We start from the raw sequence: 21,929 nt of genomic DNA on the forward strand, positions 1-21,929 counted from the left end.
CCTCATTGCAAAAGGGGACAATAACTGCTCTATTGCCCTTCAAGAAATCCTGCCCCAATATCATGTCAAAGTCATTCATCTCCATCACCGTGAAGTCCAACCGACCCTGCCAGTCTTTGATTTGCACCGGCACTTCGTGTGCCAAACCCACCACTCTAGCTCTTGAGTTCACTGCCTTGACCTCCACATCCGATGGGATAACCATCAGCCCAATTTCTTTTGCTAGTCGTGTCGTCATGAAGTTATGTGTGGCCCTTGTGTCCACCAATGCTTGGATGGCCTTGCCATGGACCACCAAGTCTACAAAACCCAAACTATGAATCCAAGATTTCTTTTCCATAACTTCAGACTGCATACATACCTGGTCTCTTCAATTTGCTCTGACCTACCCTGGCGGTGATCCTTTCCTTGGAAGATCACCGTAGCTTCCAGTCTTTGTGGATGACTTCTCTCACAAAACTTGGATATACTTCTTGAAGAAGAAGGACGAAATATTCTCATGGTTCCCTACCTTCAAAGCCTTGGTGGAAAATCAAACAGGGAAGAAGATCAAGATATTGAGTACCGATAATTGAACCAAGTATGAGTCAAATGAATTCAATGACTATTGCAGGGAAGTTGGCATTAAGAGGGAGACTACTACTGCAGATACTCCTGGGCAAAATGGTGTTGCTGAAAGGAAGAATCTTTCCATTATACAAGCCACTCGTGCCATGCTTCATGATTTAGGACTTCCAAAGTTCCTATGGGGAGAAGCTGCCAACATTGTTATGTGCGTTCAGAATAGATACCCTCGTCAAACATTGGACTCCAAAACTCTCGAAGAAGTTTTCACCAGTAAGAAACTCGATGTTTCTCATTTTAGAATTTTCGGTAGTCCCGTATACTTTCATGTGCCGAAAGAAAAGAGAAGTAAATTGGAGGCATCTAGGAAAAAAGGAACTTTTGTGGGCTACAATGAAACTTCTAAGGCATATAGAATCTATGTGCCTGGTCAAAGAGCAGTAGAGTTGAGTCATCATGACACCTTCGATGAGGTTGTTGCCCTAAGGAAGATTAGCAACCTTCCTATTCCAAGGAAGGACAAAGAAGCAGATGCGGGAAAATAGGGAGATTCGCGGGATGAGTCAATGCCCGATGTTGAAGAATCGAGGAGACCCTCATGGCTGAGGGAAACTCTCGAAGATGCCGAGAGACATGTTGCACTGAGGGGGACATTTCGTGAAAGGAAGAAACCGAATAGGTACCAAGGGTACTTAACTGCTATGAGCACCATTGTTCAATCTGAGCCTTGCACATTCGAAGAAGCTGCCAAACACCAAGTTTGGAAGGATGCAATGAACGAAGAGTATGAGTCACTTGTGAAGAATGATGTATGGGATTTGGTCCCTAGAGCCAAGGACAAATTCGTTGTCACCTCTTAATGGCTCTTCAAGATCAAGCATGGAGCTGATGGAATTGCTAAAAAGTTCAAGGCCAGATTTGTTGCTCGAGGCTTCTCTCAAAAGGAAAGTGTAGATTATGATGAGATATTTGCACTAGTTGCCTGCTACACCACCATCCGTTCAACTATAGCCCTTGTTGCCTCAGGAGGATGGAATCTACACTAGATGGGTGTCAAGATTGCCTTCTTTCATGGTTCACTTAAGGAGGAAGGCTATGTGGAACAACCTGAGGGGTTTGAAGTTCAATATTGTCAGACACATGTATGCAGGTTGAAGAAAGCCCTCTATGTGTTGAAGCAAGCACCCCAGGCTTGGTATGAGAGGATAGATAGCTATCTGATGAAGCTTAGATTTACAAGAAGTGAAATTGATCTGAACCTTTACTTTAAGGTTGAGAATGGTAAACCTCTCATCTTGGTACTCTATGCGAATGATCTCTTTCTGACAGTTGCAGACCCTCTTATTCATCAATGTAAGAGAGAGTTGGCTTCCGAATTTGATATGAAGGACCTAGGACTGATGCATTACTTCCTAGGGTTTGAGGTCTAGCAAAAGCCAGGGGAGATTTTCCTTTCTCAAGGAAAATATGTTGTGAAGCTACTTGAAAGATTAAGGATGGTGTACTGCAAGTCTGTGACTACTCCGATGGAACTTAACTTCAAGAAGTTATGCAGAAGTGTTGCCAGGCCCGATTTGCAAAATCTTTCTGAGTATCGTCAACTCGTAAGGGCCCTGATGTTTTTGGTGAACTCCCATCCAGACATATGTTTTGCAGTGAACACACTGAGTCAGTTTATGGTCAAGCCTCATCATATACATTGGATTGTTGCCAAGAATCTCTTGAGATATCTTTGGGGCACAATCACTTATGGACTGATGCATTACTTCCTAGGGTTTGAGGTCTAGCAAAAGCCAGGGGAGATTTTCCTTTCTCAAGGAAAATATGTTGTGAAGCTACTTGAAAGATTAAGGATGGTGTACTGCAAGTCTGTGACTACTCCGATGGAACTTAACTTCAAGAAGTTATGCAGAAGTGTTGCCAGGCCCGATTTGCAAAATCTTTCTGAGTATCGTCAACTCGTAAGGGCCCTGATGTTTTTGGTGAACTCCCATCCAGACATATGTTTTGCAGTGAACACACTGAGTCAGTTTATGGTCAAGCCTCATCATATACATTGGATTGTTGCCAAGAATCTCTTGAGATATCTTTGGGGCACAATCACTTATGGACTGAGATACACTATCGGGAATGTGAGGCTCCATCCATGGTTACTCTAATGCAGACTGGGCTAGCACTATGGTGGATCGTAAAAGCACATATGGATGTTTCTTCTCTCTAGGTTCCGCTTCGATATCATGGAGGAGCAGGAAGCAGAAGTCGGTTGCCTTGAGCACTGCTGAGGCTGAATATATTGCTGCTAGTTTGGCCTCCTGTGAAGTTGTTTGGTTGAGGAAGCTCTTTAGTGAGTTGTTTGGACGTGTTGGATACCACCGTGATCTTCTGCAACAATCGGAGTGGGATTTGTCTTTCAGAGAATCCCGTGTTTCATGACCGCTCCAAGCATATTGATATCAGATTCCACTATATCCAGGATATGGTACAACGAGGAGCAATAAGGCTCCAACACATTGGGACTGATGATCAGGTCACCGATATTCTTACGCAGCCCCTAGGAAAGGTCAAATTCTTGACCTTCCGTGAACGACTTGTAGTCGTGGAGAGACCCTCTTATGAGGGTCCCATATGAGATGGATGTTGAGCTCTGGGAGCTCCGAGGGGCTTGGGGTACTTCTTGAAGCAATGAGCGACCATAAGGTGACTCACCCTTCCCTAGTGGTGCACTGTGTACAGGGTGACTGGTTCACCTTCCCCTGTGATACCCCATGGTGGCATATGCATAGGCTGAGTGGTTCACCCTCCCTTATGCATATGAGCAAGATGAATGGTTCACCTTCTCCTGTCAGCACATCCTACCAATGCAATCCAGGATTCATGGGAAGTACCTCTCATCTGGCCAATGAGTAGGGAAATGACAATAGGGACCATAGTACTACCGATGGACGCATCGTGTACTACTGTACTCCTTATGCTAGGATGTTGATATTGATCTGGGATCAATGAAAACTGACTACGAGTCAGTTAAGAGTGGTATGACACACTCTGTTGTTGGAGACTATCTTCGAGTCAGTGGAGAATGGTATGATACATTCTCGATCATTTCTTCTTTCTTCATGGTTCAGCAGAGTAGTGCAGTGACAAGGATGGTACAAATTGTCAGACAATTTAGCAGGTGAGAGTGTTAAATTTGGCAACTAGGGCCAAACATCACTTTGGACAGCTCTTATGAGGCAGCTGATATTTTTCTTGGATTCCTCTTTTTGAGAGGTGTACGATTGATCTAAAGATCATCCCATTCTGACATGTACAAATGAAGTTATAAATTTATTTTGATTATGGACAAATTGTCAAGGTCGGCCAGCCATCAAATTAGCCTCCTCCAACCTTCAACGTTGCATATAAATACAAGGTGCCTCCTCATTTTGGCATCGCATCTCATTCATCTTTCTCTCTCTCATCTTGATTGGGTATGGTTTTCTGGGCCTCTCTCTCTTCACACGTGTGAAAGGAAGACTGTCTTTTCTAGCTGCTGCGTTGACCAGATTTGACCGAAATTTCAGGAGACAAAAATTTCAAGAGGCCGAAATTTCAGGAGGCTGACTTTGACCAGCATTGACCCTATTTGACTTCGGTTTTGTGAGAGAGACTTTTGTTTGGGCAGACCGCTGTTTTGGGCACAGATATCAAGGCAGTTTGACCCCTGTGTTGACCAGTGCTGACTGCCCTAATTCAAGTTGTTGCATTGACTTTTGCTGACCAGATTTGACTGGTTATTTTCAAACTGTTTTGCGCTGCATTGGATGCCATCAAGACCTCAAAGTCCAACAAGGCTTCTCTCAAAAGGATTAAAGTAATCTTATTGTTGGCAAAGAATCTATTTGGGGGATTCTATAAATATATTTTAAAATTATAAATTACAAACTAGAGATCTTTAGGCCTAAAAGACAAATTATTTTCAAAGTCAAAACCTAACTCCAATACAAGGGTTTCCTAATTTAATTCAAGCATTAAAGCCACTAAATTTTAACTCCAAAACTATCCTATCCTTGGTTTTAATTTAAATTAAATTCAAATTAAAAAAAAAAAAGGAGGATTTCCCTCCAACAAGCCCTCCAACGGCTACCCTAAAGAAGCCCTCTCAAAATCTATAAAAGATTGGGATCTCTCTCCAAATATTAAAACTAACTTAATGATTATCTATCTCTGAAATACCTTTCCCTGTGGACAGCAAGGAAATCTAAAGAAGGGTTTGGTCATTCTATTGTTTTGGTCTTGTTTAAGGGATTCGTTTGGCAGCCTATTGCAGCAACAGGATCCTCAGCCCTCTTAGGGCATTATTTCAAATACATCTAAAACAATTTTCTGAAGTTGAAGTGGCTTCAAAGAAGACCGAAGTTCTGAGGTTTCCTTTACAAGCCTTGGCCCTCCATTAAGGCACTAAGTTTGTCTCGGAATTTATTCACTTCTGCGGCCTTATGCCTAAAGCCTCTATGATTATTTCTAGAACATTCTGAAAGGAAAATGGAGCAAAATGTCTGCAGCCTGATCTGAAGCTTTTGGCTCAGGAAAACCCAGATCAGATTGATATATTGACAAAATTCTGATTCAGTGAACAAGTTCAGAATTCTCCTTTTTATAAACTGTGCTTTTGTGAAGATCTGAGGTTCCATACAATCATTTGAGGAATATTTGTGGGTCCTCTACATTTAAAAGGCTCACCTATTAGGCCCTCTTTAGCGCACTGACCTTGCCACAGAAATTCTTGCAGCCTAATGTGAAAATTCTTATCTCTACTACCCAACACCTTTATAGACTCGGATCTGGAAGTAACATATCTACTTCAGCAATAGTTTGAAATTTGAATACAATAGTCAAAAGCAAAATTGTTCCTTTGATCTCTTAGGCCAGTCATTGATACATGCATAAAGCCAATGATTGATTTTGTTGTGTTTTGGCTCAGAGGTATCTTCTGACAGTGACCTTACCTTGACAACATACCTGTAGACATAACTTTTATACAGTAATATGTGAATAACTTGGAGATGTGATTGTGACCCTGGCAGAATTGTGACAATGGATTGTTAAGGAAATTGGCATACGGACAGTTGACTAGGTTTGAATGTACATGTGAAACATTGTAGCAATCAAATCAAGGACGTTATAAGTGAAGATTGAGTAGTTAAGGTTAATGTTAAAGTCATCTATACTTAGTGTGAAGACAAGAATGGTGACAATGTGTTATCCTTGATAGCAGAGTTTTCCAGACTAATAATGGCAGTAGTGTTAACAAGTGATCCTTGATGTGATGTATGATGTGATAACTGGACTTGATCGATGACAATTGTTATACTTTGTTGGCAGTGACAGTAACTTGAAGATACTAACCTTTGTATGGCTAGATAGTGAGACCGCGAATTTACTCTTGTAGTGTGATACTTGACTACAGTGACCTACTTGACATGACAGCTTCTACAATGAGGACATCCATGTCATAAGAGTCAAGACAGTGACTTATTATATATGGTAGTGTGATTTTGATACATACTTTTGATATCATTAAGTGAATCTGAAGTTAACTGATTTTGGCAGTAATCTTATTGAAAGAATAAAAGAAACCTTGTTCATAGAACCATTATGACAGTGTGCCCTAGATATACATGACAGTATTCTACATGAGAGTGCACTTAGTATTTGACATTGTCTTTTGGCACTTAATAATGTTCCTTGTACGTGACAATAAAAGAAACCTTGTTGATAGAACCATTATGACAGTGTGCCTTAGATATACATGACAGTATTCTACATGAGAGTGCACTTAGTATTTGACATTGTCTTTTGGTACTTAATAATGTTCCTTGTACATGACAATTTCCTAGTGAGTACTTGACTGACGTAGTACAGTACCTATATGACAGTGGATGGTTATTGAACAGTGATAATTGGCAGCTAGTGACTTTGATGATGATCTTTAGTTATAGCAGTGAGATGTTATAGATTACAGGGTGGTCAGATTTGGCTTGTGATTGAGCAGAGGCAGGATTGGGTTTGAGGTACGAATGCGCAGTGGTTAGTTCGAGCAGAGTTGAGCAGTGAGGCTGCCAAGAGTTGACAGTGATATACATATTGATTGATTTTGGGTGCAGGGGGATCCAGTCTGAAAATTGTGAAACATGGTCCGCCGGTTGTTCAGGGTGGTAGGGTGGTGCAAGGTAGGAGAGTGGAGTCTCCTTCAGATCGGAGCCTGAGAAGTTGAGAACACTTCAGGGCGGCAGGGTGGTGCTAGGGCAGGTTGGAGCCTGCACAGGGCATTGGAGCATCCATCGAGTTGCAGTTGGTACACATGGTGTTGCAGCATCAGTCAGGTTGGAGCTTAAGATCTAGGGTGTTAGAGCATCCCAATTTACATTGGAGTGTCCTACAGGTTATAGCCTGTAAATCAGGGTGTTGGAACCTCTTTCAGTTGGAGCTGAAAAACTTGATGTAATTATTTTTGAAAGACAAATATTAAGAAGCGTTTGGTGGTTTTTGACCCGGCGGGGGTTTTCCACCTAAAACTCTGTGTTTATTGTCTTTATTATTGTGCATTGTTGAATGGTGTTGTTTACTGTTTAGGTTGATGAAATGTTAAAAATAATTAATGCCATGAAAGATTAAAAATACTAATTGATAAGAAATATTAATTCACCCCCTCTCAATATTTCCAACCAGCTAAGTTTGATCCTGATCTAGATATTAATTAAAGGAGTTAGGGGGGTTGATCTAGTAAGTGCCAGTGGAACCAGAACCAGTAGTTGAATTAAGCAAAGGCAAACAACCAATGGGAAGCACTAGTCATGCAACTCGACCAACTCGTGTTTTTGTTAAGTTTAGTTTCGTTGTTGCCGCTACAACTGAGGTTGCAGAGGAGCCTGAGGAGTCCTCAAGAATTTGAGTCAGATGATGTTTATGCAAGTCATGTTGATGATCCCATCTCTAGTAGTGATGATGAGTTTGATAAGTGATCATGTTGATCACCGATATGTACATTGCAGACTTGGAGTAGGCCAACGGCCCAGTAGCTTGTACCATTGTTATTGGACTCTAGAGGCCATTTAGAGCCTCATTCATCATGTATTTTGGTGTTGAAACTTGATATGCATTACACTACTCACCCTTAAATGGTATATAGATGGACAAACTTTGCATGTTTTGTCTCTAATTGGTTTGGAGTAATGGTTTTAAATCTTAAAAATACTTTTTTTCATTAAAAATTACTTATTTCATGTATTTTTTTAAATACCGGTTCATTGAGATGTGACTAGTCCGTTTTTTCTGGTTCCAGTGCAAAAACCAGTTTGATAGGTGGACCGGGCTGGTTAACGGTTCCAGTTTTTAAAACTATGATGCTAGCTTGTTGAGAATCTTTGACAGAGTGACCATCTTTGATTGAGAGTGATTCCTAGGAGTTGGTGGATAGGGTTTTTTTTATGGTTTCCCTAGCTAAGGTTTGGAGAGCTTGACTTGTACGAGCTTTGTGATAAAGTTGTGGAATATATTCTTCTCTTACATATGTATGAAGTTTCCAGGTGTCCAAATATTGTGTACTTGCAGATTTGATTTTCTGATCATATTATCTTCTTGATTGGGTAGATTCTAACACCTGTTTATGCTGATTTGACATAACATTTAACTGAATTAGGTATGTAATTTAGCACCTCTTGAAGATAAAGGAGATGAATTGCTGTTGTTATATTTTGCTGTAATAGGAGAAATCAGATCTGTTATTCTCTTTGGCTGCCGAGTGCAACTGGGTTGAAGAAAAAGTGAAATATCACTGCTGTAGTTTAACATTTCAGATCAGCCTGTAGGCTGAAAGTTCCAAGGGAATACGATTCAGGAAACCTCAAAGTTGAGGTGAAATTTTAGAATTTGCATTGATTGCCCAGTTCTAAGAATTTTGACAAAATCATATGGATATATAAGTGCTTAATTTGAATAGACAAACTTCATACCTCCCAGCGTCTGCATCAGCTGCTCTCAAGTACGCAATCAATGCATCAAGTGCTTTCTCTTGCACTGGTGCATTTGAATCTGCTACTGTTTTTCTGAAAAACAAACCTGCAACATCACCAAAGTCAGCTTCCAGCCATACAGAAAATAAACATGCTAAATCAGTAATTTAATAGCATCAATAATTTAACATGAAGTGTAAACAGGAAGATTCAAGTCCAATAAAAAGAGACCTGAATAAGGTGAAATGTTCAGCAATCACCAGATGGAAAATTATGCTGGCTGGTATCCCAAGAAGAAGAAGGGAAAGGGCAAACAAGTTGTGGCAGGTACTGTAGCAAGAGAAGATGATGGATCATCCCTTTTTGACATCACTCTCTCCATGGTCTTTTGTTTATCTTTTACCACTATGTCAGGTGTTGGATGGTATGCGGACAACAGGGTATCAAGACATATGATTTATGATAGGAGACTCTTTAGCAAAATTGAAGAGCAAGGAGGTTTGAATGTGGAGTTGGGTGATGATGCTACATATCCTGTGAGAAGATTGGGTTCTGTTTCCTTCTAGATGCCATCAAGTGATGTTCTTGAGTTGAATCATGTTCTATTTTTTCTTGGATTGAAGGAAAATCATTCTTTTCATTGTCTTGTTTGACAATTCATCAGTATAGAATTGCATTTGAGGGACACAATTTCCCTATCAATGATTGTAGTCAAGCTAATCCAAGGACTTTGGCAAGAGATATGAAAGATAGAGGCCTTGTACATTCCAGCAAAGCATTGGATGAGCCTTCTAACTTTGAGAAGACAAAGGTTGCATGGCCAGATAACTTGGAACAAGTTCCAAAGTATTATGGAATCATGACATTCGATGAGCTTTATAACTTTGAGTAGACAAAGGTTGCATGGCCGGATGCCATGGAAACAAGTTCAAAGCTATGATGGAACCAATGATTGATTCCATACTTGCAGCTAATGGGAGTGTTAAGGGGTAACAGGATATGGTTCTTGATTCTCCCATGAAGAGGGAAATGATTCTCTCAAGATGAGGAAATTGACAATGTTGAGTTTGTTGCTTGAATTGTTCAAGGTTCCGAGGTGCATGGGAAAGAAACTGTTAATTTTAGGCAACAATGGTATGTTCTATGCTTTAGAGCAATTTTACTTCAATTTCTTTATTAGCCTAGTATCAATATTCAGATTAGCAATCACATCAACATGATAGTAAAATGCAGATAGAACATAAACATTAACAGTAGAAGACAAGCCAAGACAAGAGGACACGAGATGTGGCACCAGCTAGGGACAAACCCCAATATGGGGAAACCCTTGATCAATTCTTCTTATATTCTTCAATAGTTCAGCAGAGAGAGAGAGAGAGATAGTACAATTTACAAATCTGATAATTTATGACAGCAGCAAGAGAGCCCTAACCAGAAAAGTCAACGCTGGTCAACAGGGCATATTCCTTCTTCAATTCAGCTCGGTCAAACCCAGTCAACTTCGGCCTCCACCAGCAAATCTAATCAGCCCAAAACAGTCTGAAAAGTCCAGTCAAAACTGGTCAACCCTGCGGCCAGCCCTAGTACAGTCAATGCTGGTCAAAACAGAGGTCAGATTGTCTCAGTTCTTGTGCCCAGATCTGCGGCCTGCTAGGACAGAAATTCCTCAACCAAATCCGCAGCCAAGGAAGGTCAACACTGGTCAACACAGCCCAAGAAAACAGCCTCTAAAATTCGGTCAAACTGGTCAACGCCTAAAACAGAAAATCGTCTTCCTTCCTTCGCACGTGTGAGAGAGAAAGATGCCCAGAAAATGCGTACCCAATCAGATTAGGAGAGAGAGATCTGAGTGAATGAGTGACGTCCAAATGAGGCTCAGGCATCATGAATTTATAGCAAATGTTGAGGTTGAATAGACGTGACAGTTGGGCTTCTAAGCCTACATAAGTTTGCTGGCCGACCTTGACAATTTGTCCATAATCAAAATAAATTCATAACTTCATTTGTACATGTCGCAATCGGATGATCTTTAGATCAATCCTACACCTCTCAGAGAGAGAAATCCAAGAAAAATATCAGTTGTCATAAATAAGATGACCTATGTGGAGTTTGGCCCTAGTTGCCAATTTTAACAGATACCCATGATTATAGGATGTTGCTAGACTTACATGGGTTGTTGTTGGTACCGTGACCTCAATGTTTCAAGATGGATGGGATTTGTGCAATTGTCTATCTTCACCCACTTGTCTTGGTCTTGTATGGAGATTTGATTATTTTTGCAAGATGTCCTAAACAACTATGATGTGGTGTCTAGAGATTTTGGCCTATGATGTTGCCTTGAGTGATGATGGGATTCTGCAGGTTGTTGATCCAGAGATATCTTCTTTCAAATTCACAAGTCGAGATTCAAGGTGTTGCAATAACATCTTATGTTGTTGGTTACGATGAGACTTCCACAAGTTATAGGAGCTACATTCAATCACAGCGAAAGACTATGGTGAGCAGAGATGTGAGGTTTGAAGAGGATGTGAGATTTTTTAGTTAATAGGATTCTTCTACAGTGATTGAGGAGAGGCAGGAGGTTGTCGTTCCAAAGGCTAATTTGAAGGTTAGATCAAAATTAGATCTATGAGTGAACAAGGTGAGATGATCACGAGCTAAAGTAAATGAGAGACCTCTAAGAACCAACACCACGCATGGCCTAAGGGTGCATCTAAGACAATGACCTCTAAAGAACAAAGTGAAATATAGGAATATTGGTCCCTCCCAATAGTCAAGTCCCCAAAATTTTGGAATTTGGAGAATTGAGGCCATTCAGAAGATGACCTCAACACAAAAAGGTTGGGGCCTAAACTTTGCCTGAACAATGGGTTATGGGGAAGATTTGCTTGCACCAGATGATGTGTCTAAGGAGAGGGGTCAATCTGAAGTAAACTCGATCCCAAACCTCAAAACCATAAAGGAGAATGCACCTAATGATCATGTCCAAGAGGTACAACTAGACAAGAGTTCCTAGAAATGGTTACGGGAGCACTATCTCTAAAGAGAATTTTGGATTCTCTTTATCATTTAAAACATATGTTAGAGAAAGGGATGAATTGTCAACCCAAAAGCAAGCCAATTTTGAACAAATGATAATGAACTCTCTACATCGTCCACACCCAATGATTGAGAGCCTAGACATGAACCATCCATGGCAGGTTGACAAAAATTTCAATGGACAACTACTCATATCACTTACGAGTATTCACACTTTGAATCCAATCATAGAAAGAAAGGTACAGTGCATGTGGATTAAGGTGATGCATCACCAGCAAGTATCCCCTTGATGAAACCATTAATTGCCTGAAATCTATCTCAATGAAGAAATCAAAGAATCGCACATTCAACTTCGAGAAGAAGAGAGAAAAACACTATCCAAAGAGATACTCAAAAAATGTATTTAAGCCAAGGAAGGGAAAGTCATCCTTTATTGAGCAATGAAACCTGAAGGAAAAGGAATACATACAATGGGAGATGGCTATATTCAATACATCATAGAAGAATAAGAGCTTCAAAAACTCCCCATCAAGAAAATGGTATCCCTCCTTAGCGAGACGTTCAAGACAAAAACCTTTCTCATGTGGCACCTAAAGAAAAGAGGACTATTCAAACCATGAAAGTGCAGTGGATGTCTCGAGTAGGAAGAAGATGCTAGATGCATCCTTCACCATTATTAAAAGTAACAAGCAAGTGTGATACCTTTGGAGTTTCTTCAAGGAATATATAGCTTCTATTTAATATACAATGTTAGAAAGTTTAATCCCCCTGGATTTCAGAAACTTCTAATGTAGGCGTAAGGTCTTCTCTAGGATTTTTTGTTTGGTTTCTATGGAAAACAAGGGATGGGAAGGCATTTGAAGGCTAGTCCTAGCGTAAAGATCAAGTTTAGGGAAAATTAAAAGAGCAATAATTGAAACAATAAAAGTTAGATATTGTTACCCACTAGATGTACCTAGCAAATAAATGAAGAAGACCAAAGTTGGACGAGGCACAAGTCAAATTTTTCAAGTTCAGAAGTCATGCATGGCAATTTTGCCCCTTCCTCTTCTCTCTTCTCTCCCTTCTTTCTCTATGCAAATTTTGTACCCCCATGGGGGAGTTGTAAAAAATGTCACTAACATGATGAATTTATGTAAAAGACATAGATCCTTGGGACCTGGCTATTAAGGAATTTGCTCTAGAGTGGCTTTTTTACTTAATTAAATATTTTTGTTTTTTAGCAATAAATAATTAATTGAGTTTTTCACTCACATCCTCCAAAGCTAGAGTGCGCCTTAATAACTAGGCCTTTAGTGTGTTTTCTAAGTCTAGTGTCAATGTATATTACCATGCTATGCATTATCTTGAGTCTTGAATCTTGTGGAAGCACAAATCCACGACAAAGATCCTAGCAAATCTATAAACTAGCATTTTTATTCTTGTGGGTGCTAGAAGGACTTATCACAAGGCGTAAATATCAAATCTAAAGATGGCAGCAACCAATTTGAGATTTGTGGACCGATTGGACAAATTGTCCAAATTCTTGGCCTAGAAGGCAAGGGTGACCTTGCAACTCACCCTTGGGAGATTGTGGATAATGAGATCTAATCGCCAACAAATCCAACACAATTGACAACCCACCAAAAGGACATTAGAGTTCAGCATGTCATCATGGATGTCGTGAAGGATAACTTGACCCTTCATTTGGCAGCAAAGAAGATAGTTAGGGAGGTGTTCAAAGCTCTAATGGACTTGTTCCAAAGTGACAACATGAACAAGAAAATCATCTTAAGAAACAAGCTCAAATCCATCCAAAAGTCAAGATCGAATAATGTTACCAATTACTTCATGAGGATCACCCAGACATGGGATTAGCTTGCAGCCATCGTAGAGAAAGTGGAGGTAGAGCTCATGAATGTGGCATTGAATAGTTTTCCCAAGTCATGGGAACCATTTGTCAAGGGAATATGCACCCGAGAGAAGTTTTCCAATTGGTAGAGGCTTTGGGATGATTGCATCCAGGAAGAGACTCAAGAGGATTCTAAAGCTAGCAAGGAGGGAGATGGAGAGGAGAACCTAGCGCCGGTCAATATGGCCAAAATGGAAAAAGGGAAGGGTTCCAAAGCTAATAATGAGAGGGAAATCTCAGCAAGGAAAGAAGGACTTGAGCAAGCTCAAGTGCTTCATTTGCCACATGAGTGGACATTATGCATCACAATGTCCTCAGAAGATGGGGAAATGGAAGTTGTAGTAGATAGTAGCATCAGCAAAGTTTCATTTTGATTAGTTTGCAGCAAAGTTCAAGAAGGAATTCTCATTTGTCTCATGTCTATCTACCAGCACCATCACAAGGAGTGCTTGGTACTTAGATAGTGGTGCATCACGTCATATGACAAAGGAACAAGAGCTATTTAGAGATCTAACAAAGAGAGACTCAGATTTACATGTGCAACTTGGTAATGATGCCAAGTATGCAGTGAAGGGGGGTTGGAACCATTAAGTTCCAACTAGAGTCAAGAGGGATGTTGGAAGCCAAGAATATGTTATTTGTACTAGGATAGAAGAAAAACTTGCTCTCAATCCCCGTGATCAAGGACAAAGGATATGAGGTCATGTTCAAGGATGGATAGGTGCCCATTCGTCCGGAGGAGTCTATCCCAACCACAACAACGGCAATTGAGGTTAGAGAGAGCAACTTGAATAGGTTGACGAGAAAACCTATTCAGGCATTGGTACATGATAGTGATAACCTATGCACAATATGGCACAAGAGGATGGAACAATTCCACTACGGGGCATTGTTGATTCTGAGGGAGATTGTCACTGGTCTTCCAAATTTTAGCATTGAGCAATAGTGCATGTGCAGAGGGTGTGCACTTGGCAAGAATGCCAAGGCTGCTTTTCCAAGCAGCGAGAGTAGGTCCAAGGGGATCTTGAATCTTATTCACTCAGTTGAATGTGGGCCAATGCCAGTGGCATCAATACAGGGAGCACAATATTATGTTATAATAATGACTATTCCAAGAAAACCTAGATATTCTCCATGAAGACCACTGATGAGGCCTTCAATTGGTTTCAAGAGTTCAAGGCTCAAGTGGAGAACCAAACAAGAAAGAAGATAAAGGTCTTAAGGTTAAACAATGGGGGAAAATACACCTCCAACAAATTCAAGGATTTTTGCAAGGATGCAAGAATTAAGAGGGAGATGACAGTCTTCTAAAAGCCTCAACAAAATGGGGTTGCGAAGAGAAGAATTAATCCATCATCAATTCTACTAAAGCTATGCTACATGACCAGGAGTTGCCTATGTTCCTTTGGGCAAAGGCGTGTAACAAAATAATGTATGTGCAAAACACGAATCCTCACAGAATATTGGGGGACAAGACTCCTGAAGAGGCATTCACAAGGGTGAAGCCCGAGATTGGGCACTTGTGCATCTTTGGCTGTCCAATATACATCCTTGTTCCTGTAGAGAAGATGATGAAGCTAGAGCCTTCAAGACAAAAGGGGATTTTTGTTGGGTATAGTGAGACCTTAAAGGCTTACAGGATCTTCAGCACAGAGGAAAACACTTGCGTGTAGGGATGTTAGGTTCCAGGAAAAATTGGCATTCAAGAAGTCTCATGAGTTGCTACTTGCAATGATAGACGACGAGGAGCAAGAGGCTCCAAAGCAGAGTTGCGGGGGAGCGCTCCCCACCCCGGTCCCACTCCCAATCCGCACTCCGGGCGGGAGCGGGCTCCCGAATGGGACCGATTTCGGGAGCGCGCTCCCGATAAAAAAAAATTGCGCTCCCTGCCAATTTCGGGAGCGTCGCTCTCAGAGCGAAAATTACAGCTTGGGAGCGATCGCTCCCGAGCGTTAAATTTTCGCTCCAGGAGCGATTCGACCGACGCAGGGAGTGATCCGGGCGGGAAAAAAGCCGCGGACGCGAAACGAAACGAAAAAAAATAAATAAATTAATTAATTAATTAAAAAAAAAATTAAAAAAATTAAAAAATTAAAAAAATAAAAATAAAAAATAAAAAATAAAAAATAAAAAATAAAAAATAAATATATATATATATATGTGTGTGTGTGTGTTTTAAAAACTCAATGGGGCAAACAAAAATTTCATTATCACTTGAATGAGAGCAAGAGCAAAGGAGCGAGGAGAAACGAGGAGCAAGTGCCGAGGAGCAAGGAGCAAGCCTGCAAAGAGGTAAGTAACTTAGTAATTTAGTTAGTTTAGTTAGTTTAATTTAGTTAGGTAGTAATTTAGTTAGTTTAATTTAGTTTATTAACTATATTTAGTAAAAAAATCATGAATCTAAATTAAATTAATTAATCTAAATAAATTAAATTAATTTGCAAATTCAAAAGCCTACAAATATCAAGCATCATGGACCTGGCTATATTTCTTGGCATTTTCATCTTCTTGGTCCCTTTTATGGTTATTATGGTGCTGGAGAGTAGGAAACGGAGGGGCCAAAATGAAGAGGGGGATGAAGAAGCTGGAGAAAGTGGATTTGATGAAAACCCCGGTGAGGAGGAGCTGGAGGAGGGTGAACATGACTCTCAAAAAACTAAACAAGACCAAACCCCATTGTGGAAATATGTTAACAGGCCTGAAGCAGGGAGAGGGGGTGGAACCACTAAATTTCATTGCCCCCATTGCAACAATGATTACACAGGTTCATACACCCGTGCCAGAAAACACCTCTGCGGGAAAAGGCCATGGGATGGAGACAAACAAATAGGAATCAAAACTTGTCCAGCGGTGTCAGCAGCGGATAGAGCCAAATACATAAGGGAAGAGGAGGAAGCCCAATACAAATCAAAAAAATCAAGGGGTTTCTTTGAACCAAGCTCACAATCACAAGCACAAAGAACTCCTTTAGCATCCTCCCAAGGCAGTGGATATGGAGGCACAGGGTCATCAGGTTTAAGGCGTAGAACCATATCAGATTTCCTTGATGAAGGGTGTAGGAATGATGTGGATTCAAAGGTTTACAGGTTTCTCTATGCATGTGGGATACCATTCAATGTTCTTCGCTCACCTTATTGGCACGAAATGGTTTCTGCCATAAATGATGCCCCTAAAGGATACAAGAGCCCTGGGTATGACAAGGCAAGAACCATTGGACTTGATCATGAAAAAGCAAAAATATCACATTCTTTGAATAGAATGACAAGTTCTTGGACTGACCATGGGGTGTCCATTGTATCTGATGGATGGACAAATATAAAAGGAAAGCCATTGATAAGTGTTCTTGCTATGTCTGTCAGTGGTGCCATCTTTCTAACTGCACATGATTACTCAGACAAGTTCAGGACCGCCATCAACATTGCAGAAGCATTACTTGAAACAATTGACCGTATTGGGCCATACAATGTCATCCAAGTCATCACTGATAATGCTCCTAATTGTAAGGCAGCGGGAGCAATTATTGAGGATAAATACCCCAACATATTTTGGTTTGGATGTTTGGTTCACACATTGAACCTTCTGATGCATGATGTTGTCAAGAACAAAAATGCACAATACAAATGGATTGGCGATTTGTACAAGAAAGGCAAACAAATGATAAAATTTATTACAAATCATAGCAATACCCATGGCCTTTTCTGCAGTCACTCGAGATTGGAGTTGTTGAAGATTGCGAAGACTAGATTTGGTAGCTATTACCTCACCTTCAGGCGCCTTTTGAAGGTTAGAGAGTCATTGGCTAGCATGGTATCAAGTCCACATTGGCAGGTCTTAAAGGAAAGGGCTACAAATGCAGCTGACAGGCGAGGTTTTGAACTGGTGGAGGAGGCTGCTCTTGATGGTCAGCTTTGGACAAGTGTGAGGCAAGTATTGGATTTCACCAAGCCCATTTATCACATGATTCGGTTTGCAGATACAGACAAACCAGTGATTGGCAAGGTGTATGAGCAGATGGATACCATGTTGGGGCAAATAAAAGATATTGTTCATAACAGAGATCCCGACTTGTACAAACTGATTCATGATTGTGTGTGTGAACGGTGGAATAGACTTAATCTTCCACTACATTGCTTGGCGTATATCCTTACGCCAAAATACTACTCTACATCTTGGTTGGGCCAACCTGCACCAGGGGGTGGGATTAGGACCAAACCCCATTTAGATGCAGAGGTAACTAGTGGATATTTGCAAGCATTAGAAAAGTTGATACCTGACAGGGAGGAATGTGCAGCTGTGCACCTTGAAATAGGCAAATACTTCAGTGGCACTGGTTTGTTTGGTATCTTCCATGCAATGGAAGACAGAGACAGATTTGATGCTCTCACATGGTGGGAAACATATGGCGGCCATGGACTTTTGCCAAAATTGGCAAAAAAAGTTCTATCACAAGTTGTGAATACTTCTTCTGCAGAGAGGTGTTGGAGCACCTACAGCTTCAAACACAATGTGAAAAGAAACAGACTCGATGAAAACCGAGCAGAAATCTTGGTTTATGTGCACTACAACTTGAGGTTGTTAAGTTATTACTGTGATCGGGCTTATGAGGATCCCACATATAAAATTTGGGACAATCACCCAGAGGATGACAATTTGGAGGATGATATAGTGCATCTTGAAGAACTGGAAGAGGAACTTATAAGGGATGAAGATGAAGCAGCTGCAGCTACAGCAGCCATGCCACCTCCACCTCCACCATCCAGTAGCAGTGCTCGAGGTCCGAGTCTTGTTCCTTTGCTGTCGCCACCTCCATCTACACCCTCACGTGGAGGGCATGTGCCTTCTAGTTCTAGTCGTCGGTCTGTGCAGGAGACTCCTAGAAGACCACCACGACCTGCTTATACTCCTGGAGAATATCGTGGCAAGGGCCACATGTAGATTTACAATTTACTTGTCTTTTCTAGTTTCTATTAGTTTTCATAACTGTTGAGTCTTGAGTCCTTGACTCTTGACTCTTGACTCTTTCATGTCATAATGATATTTTTTGTAAACAATATATGACTGTGACAATGAAAATTTGAAGTTTAAAGTTGGCAATTATAACTCATTGGTAATGATTGTGAATTATGAATATGATGCTTCATGAAAGACTAAAGTTGTTTCATTTCATTTCATTATTCATGTTTCATTTTATAACATTTCATTTCATGTTAACAGTTAGAAGTTAGGACTTAGAAATATCTAAGATATTACTTCTTGTAATGGTTAAACTTAGCTTACAAGTACAACTTTGGTGATCAATGATGATAAATGTTATATATTGAATTTTCAATTTTGAAAGCTTGAAATTGAAACTTTAAGATTGAATTTGATGAATCATGATTCACAAGACTCAATATGTTGCAGTTGTAATATGTATTTTACTAACTTGTGGACATGGTTGATGAAGATTATAATTTCTAGATGATTGATGTGATATGGTTCAATGATCAATCTATGTTTTTTATATCTAATTCATCATTCTACATGTTTTTGTTGACATATATGTATCAAAAATTAAAAAATATAAAATATATATATATATATATATATTTTTAAAAAATCGCTCCCGGATTCGCTCCCAAACTGGGAGCTTCAGAAAATGGTCGCTCCCGCTCCCGCTCCCAAGTAACATTGCTCCAAAGGTAGAGCAACATGCAAAGGCTTCCAATTCAAGGATTCAACCTTTAAGTGGGAATGAGTCATTAACTCCTTCCAGTTCTGTCGGGAGACCCAGGTGGTTTGAGAAGACATTGAGGGATGCTCAGGAGCATGTGGAAGCTCCTAAGAGCACATTCAAAGAGAGAAAATCTCCGAAGAAGTTTCCAAATTTCATGGCATTGGGGAGTAGAGTCCTTGACAAGGAAGCAAACCAAGTGGTTTGGTGGAAAGTCATAGTAAGAATGATGCATGGGACTTTGTGCCAAGACCAGAGGGACAGCCAACTCCATGTGGCTCCTCATGAAGTATCTCTCTTGCTAAGAGGGAGTGTTTAGGTTTGTAGCTTGGGCAAATACTTCTGCGCAAGCCTAAGTGTCTAGGCATGTGTACGTTGCCTAATAGACCCTTAACCTTAGCAATTGCTTTAGTGATTAGGGTAATTTACTTTTATGAGATAAAGTGAGTTAATCTAATGATATGCAAAAGTTTTTGCATTAATGAATTAGATGGATCTCAACCATCAATCTCAAGTGATGTTGAGATCTAATCTCAACCATCAATCACTTTGGAGATTAGGGTTCTCGATTCAATCAATAACTCAAACTTATAAAAGAAAGGCTAAGCTAAGGGAGAAGACACAAAAGACTTCTGGAGCACAAAGACACGATGAGAGTGAGATCTCAGTGATTGGGTGGAGGACTGTAGAAAATCATGTAAATTCACAAGCTAATGCAATTTGCTAAAGCAAGAGACAAGAATCTACTTCTACTCTTTACAGCAGAAGCCCATAAAGATCGAGCAAACAATAATCGACAAAATGAAAAACATAAAGGGCACATAACACAATAAATATCTGGGGAAAGCCACAACTCAAAACCCCACTACTCTATTGTATTAATCAAGAAAATCAAGATGAAATTACAATGCTTATTCTCACAAGAACAATTCCAACACTCAGTAAAATCAATCTCTAGCTCACAAGCAAGCTCAAGCCAAATCCAAGCCTCTTCTCTGCTCTCCAAGCTCCCTATTTCCTTGTGCCCTTGGTCAAAGAATTTGGATAAATACAATATGCTCTGCTCAACCTTGAGCTTAACCTGCACAAGCATTTACTATCCTCCGCCTGATGACTTCCTTTGACCAATAGTTAGCCAAATTTCCAAGCCTCCAAGCTTCTAATTCTTTGCACAATTCTCGAGATAATTAGCCCGTATTTAAAGGGAAATTCCTCATCCATAATTGCGCAATCCCTTCTAAGTTCAGTTCCTGATTGCATGCACCATCTATACAACTCAGCGAATTATACAACAAATAGTACAATGTCCCTGCACTCTAGTCTCAACTAGGTCTTTCTCAAAATCGACATGCATGAGTTTCCAATGAGGGAATCTTCAATTCATTGGAGTAGCACTAGTTGAGTGCACTAATGCATCAACTGAGTGTTCCTCCAAGCTTCTAATTCTTTGCACAATTCCCGAGATAATTAGCCCGTATTTAAAGGGAAATTCCTCATCCATAATTGCGCAATCCCTTCTAGGTTCAGTTCTTGATTGCATGCACCATCTATACAACTCAGCGAATTATACAACAAATAGTACACTGTCCCTGCACTCTAGTCTCAACTGGGTCTTTCTCAAAATCGACATGCATGAGTTTCCAACGAGGGAATCTTCAATTCACTGGAGTAGCACTAGTTGAGTGCACTAATGCATCAACTGAGTGTTAACTCACTATTAGTTCCTCAAACAATTTGGAACTAATTTAACTGGACTTAACTCAATAAACTGAGTTAACTAATTACAACTCATATTTAACTCATTTTGGACCACTATAATATAGGGAGAACATATACATGACTTCAGAAAGACTTCAAACTCGAAATTTCTAAGTTAACTAAGTCAACTCACTCTAGTTAACTATTACAAATTGCTATGAGAATAGAATTTGATTTTAATTCTCAATTTAATTCAAGGACAAATTAAACTAGAATTTCTAGATTCTATTTTTATCATTTATTGTTGCTATTTTCAACACTCTCTCTCAACAAGAAAGGAATTCAACTCGATCCTAATCCTGAACCTTTGGAATGTTCTGCATGCAACACTTCTCTCTAGTGTTGTTGCTATAGCAACTCCAAAAACAAAAAATCATCCAACCTAAATCAAAATGATGCCTTTGTCATCAAATTCTCTGACTACTATTGCCTCTGTCGACTGAAAACTTTGCGCTTTTGTTGACTCCACTTTTCTGCACTGTTGTCAACCCTCTCTACACTCTTCAATATCTGACTGCTCTAGCCTCTATCACTCTGATCTCTCACTGCATCAATCCCACTGATTCCTCCCACTACTATGTACTTTGGGCTTCTATAGCAAGGTACGATCCATGAGATAAAACCACTAAATGGACCTAGAGGTATGGCTGCATGTGATCCCTCTGCCCGTTTGGCTTGAAATTTCCCCCTACTAGAGGTCTCTGCATGACTAGATGCCTCCACTCGGTCTCCTCTCGGCTTCTCTGACTGTGGTTGCTCCATAATTGTCTAAGACTGCCTGAGTGGATCTCTCCACTCGGTCTCCTCTTAACTTCTCTAGTTGTAGCTGCTCCACAACTTCCTGAAGCTGCTTCAGAGGCTTCTTCTGGGGCTGCATGTTGAGAGGTAATTTACTCTCCCTCTCAACCACCAAATCTCTAATCTTTGCCTTGCTCCTCAAGGCTTGGCATGCATCTTGTACCTCAAGTGCATA

General features: G+C 40.3%; 1 protein-coding gene across 1 annotated transcript in view; it reads right to left on the bottom strand.

Moving 5' to 3' along the window:
- LOC149224891 (protein MOR1-like) overlaps positions 1-21,929 on the bottom strand; it is a 251,649-nt gene that overhangs the window by 220,643 nt on the left and 9,077 nt on the right. The window contains exon 2 of the mRNA XM_089386325.1: positions 8,556-8,661. Within this exon, the coding sequence (XP_089242451.1) occupies positions 8,556-8,661 (106 nt within the window). The remainder of the gene's footprint in view (positions 1-8,555; positions 8,662-21,929) is intronic.

This window comes from Pinus tabuliformis, chromosome Q (assembly GCF_031772625.1).
Source record: "Pinus tabuliformis cultivar Carrire ecotype Pingquan chromosome Q, CPIR1, whole genome shotgun sequence".
Taxonomy (NCBI): Eukaryota; Viridiplantae; Streptophyta; class Pinopsida; order Pinales; family Pinaceae; genus Pinus; species Pinus tabuliformis.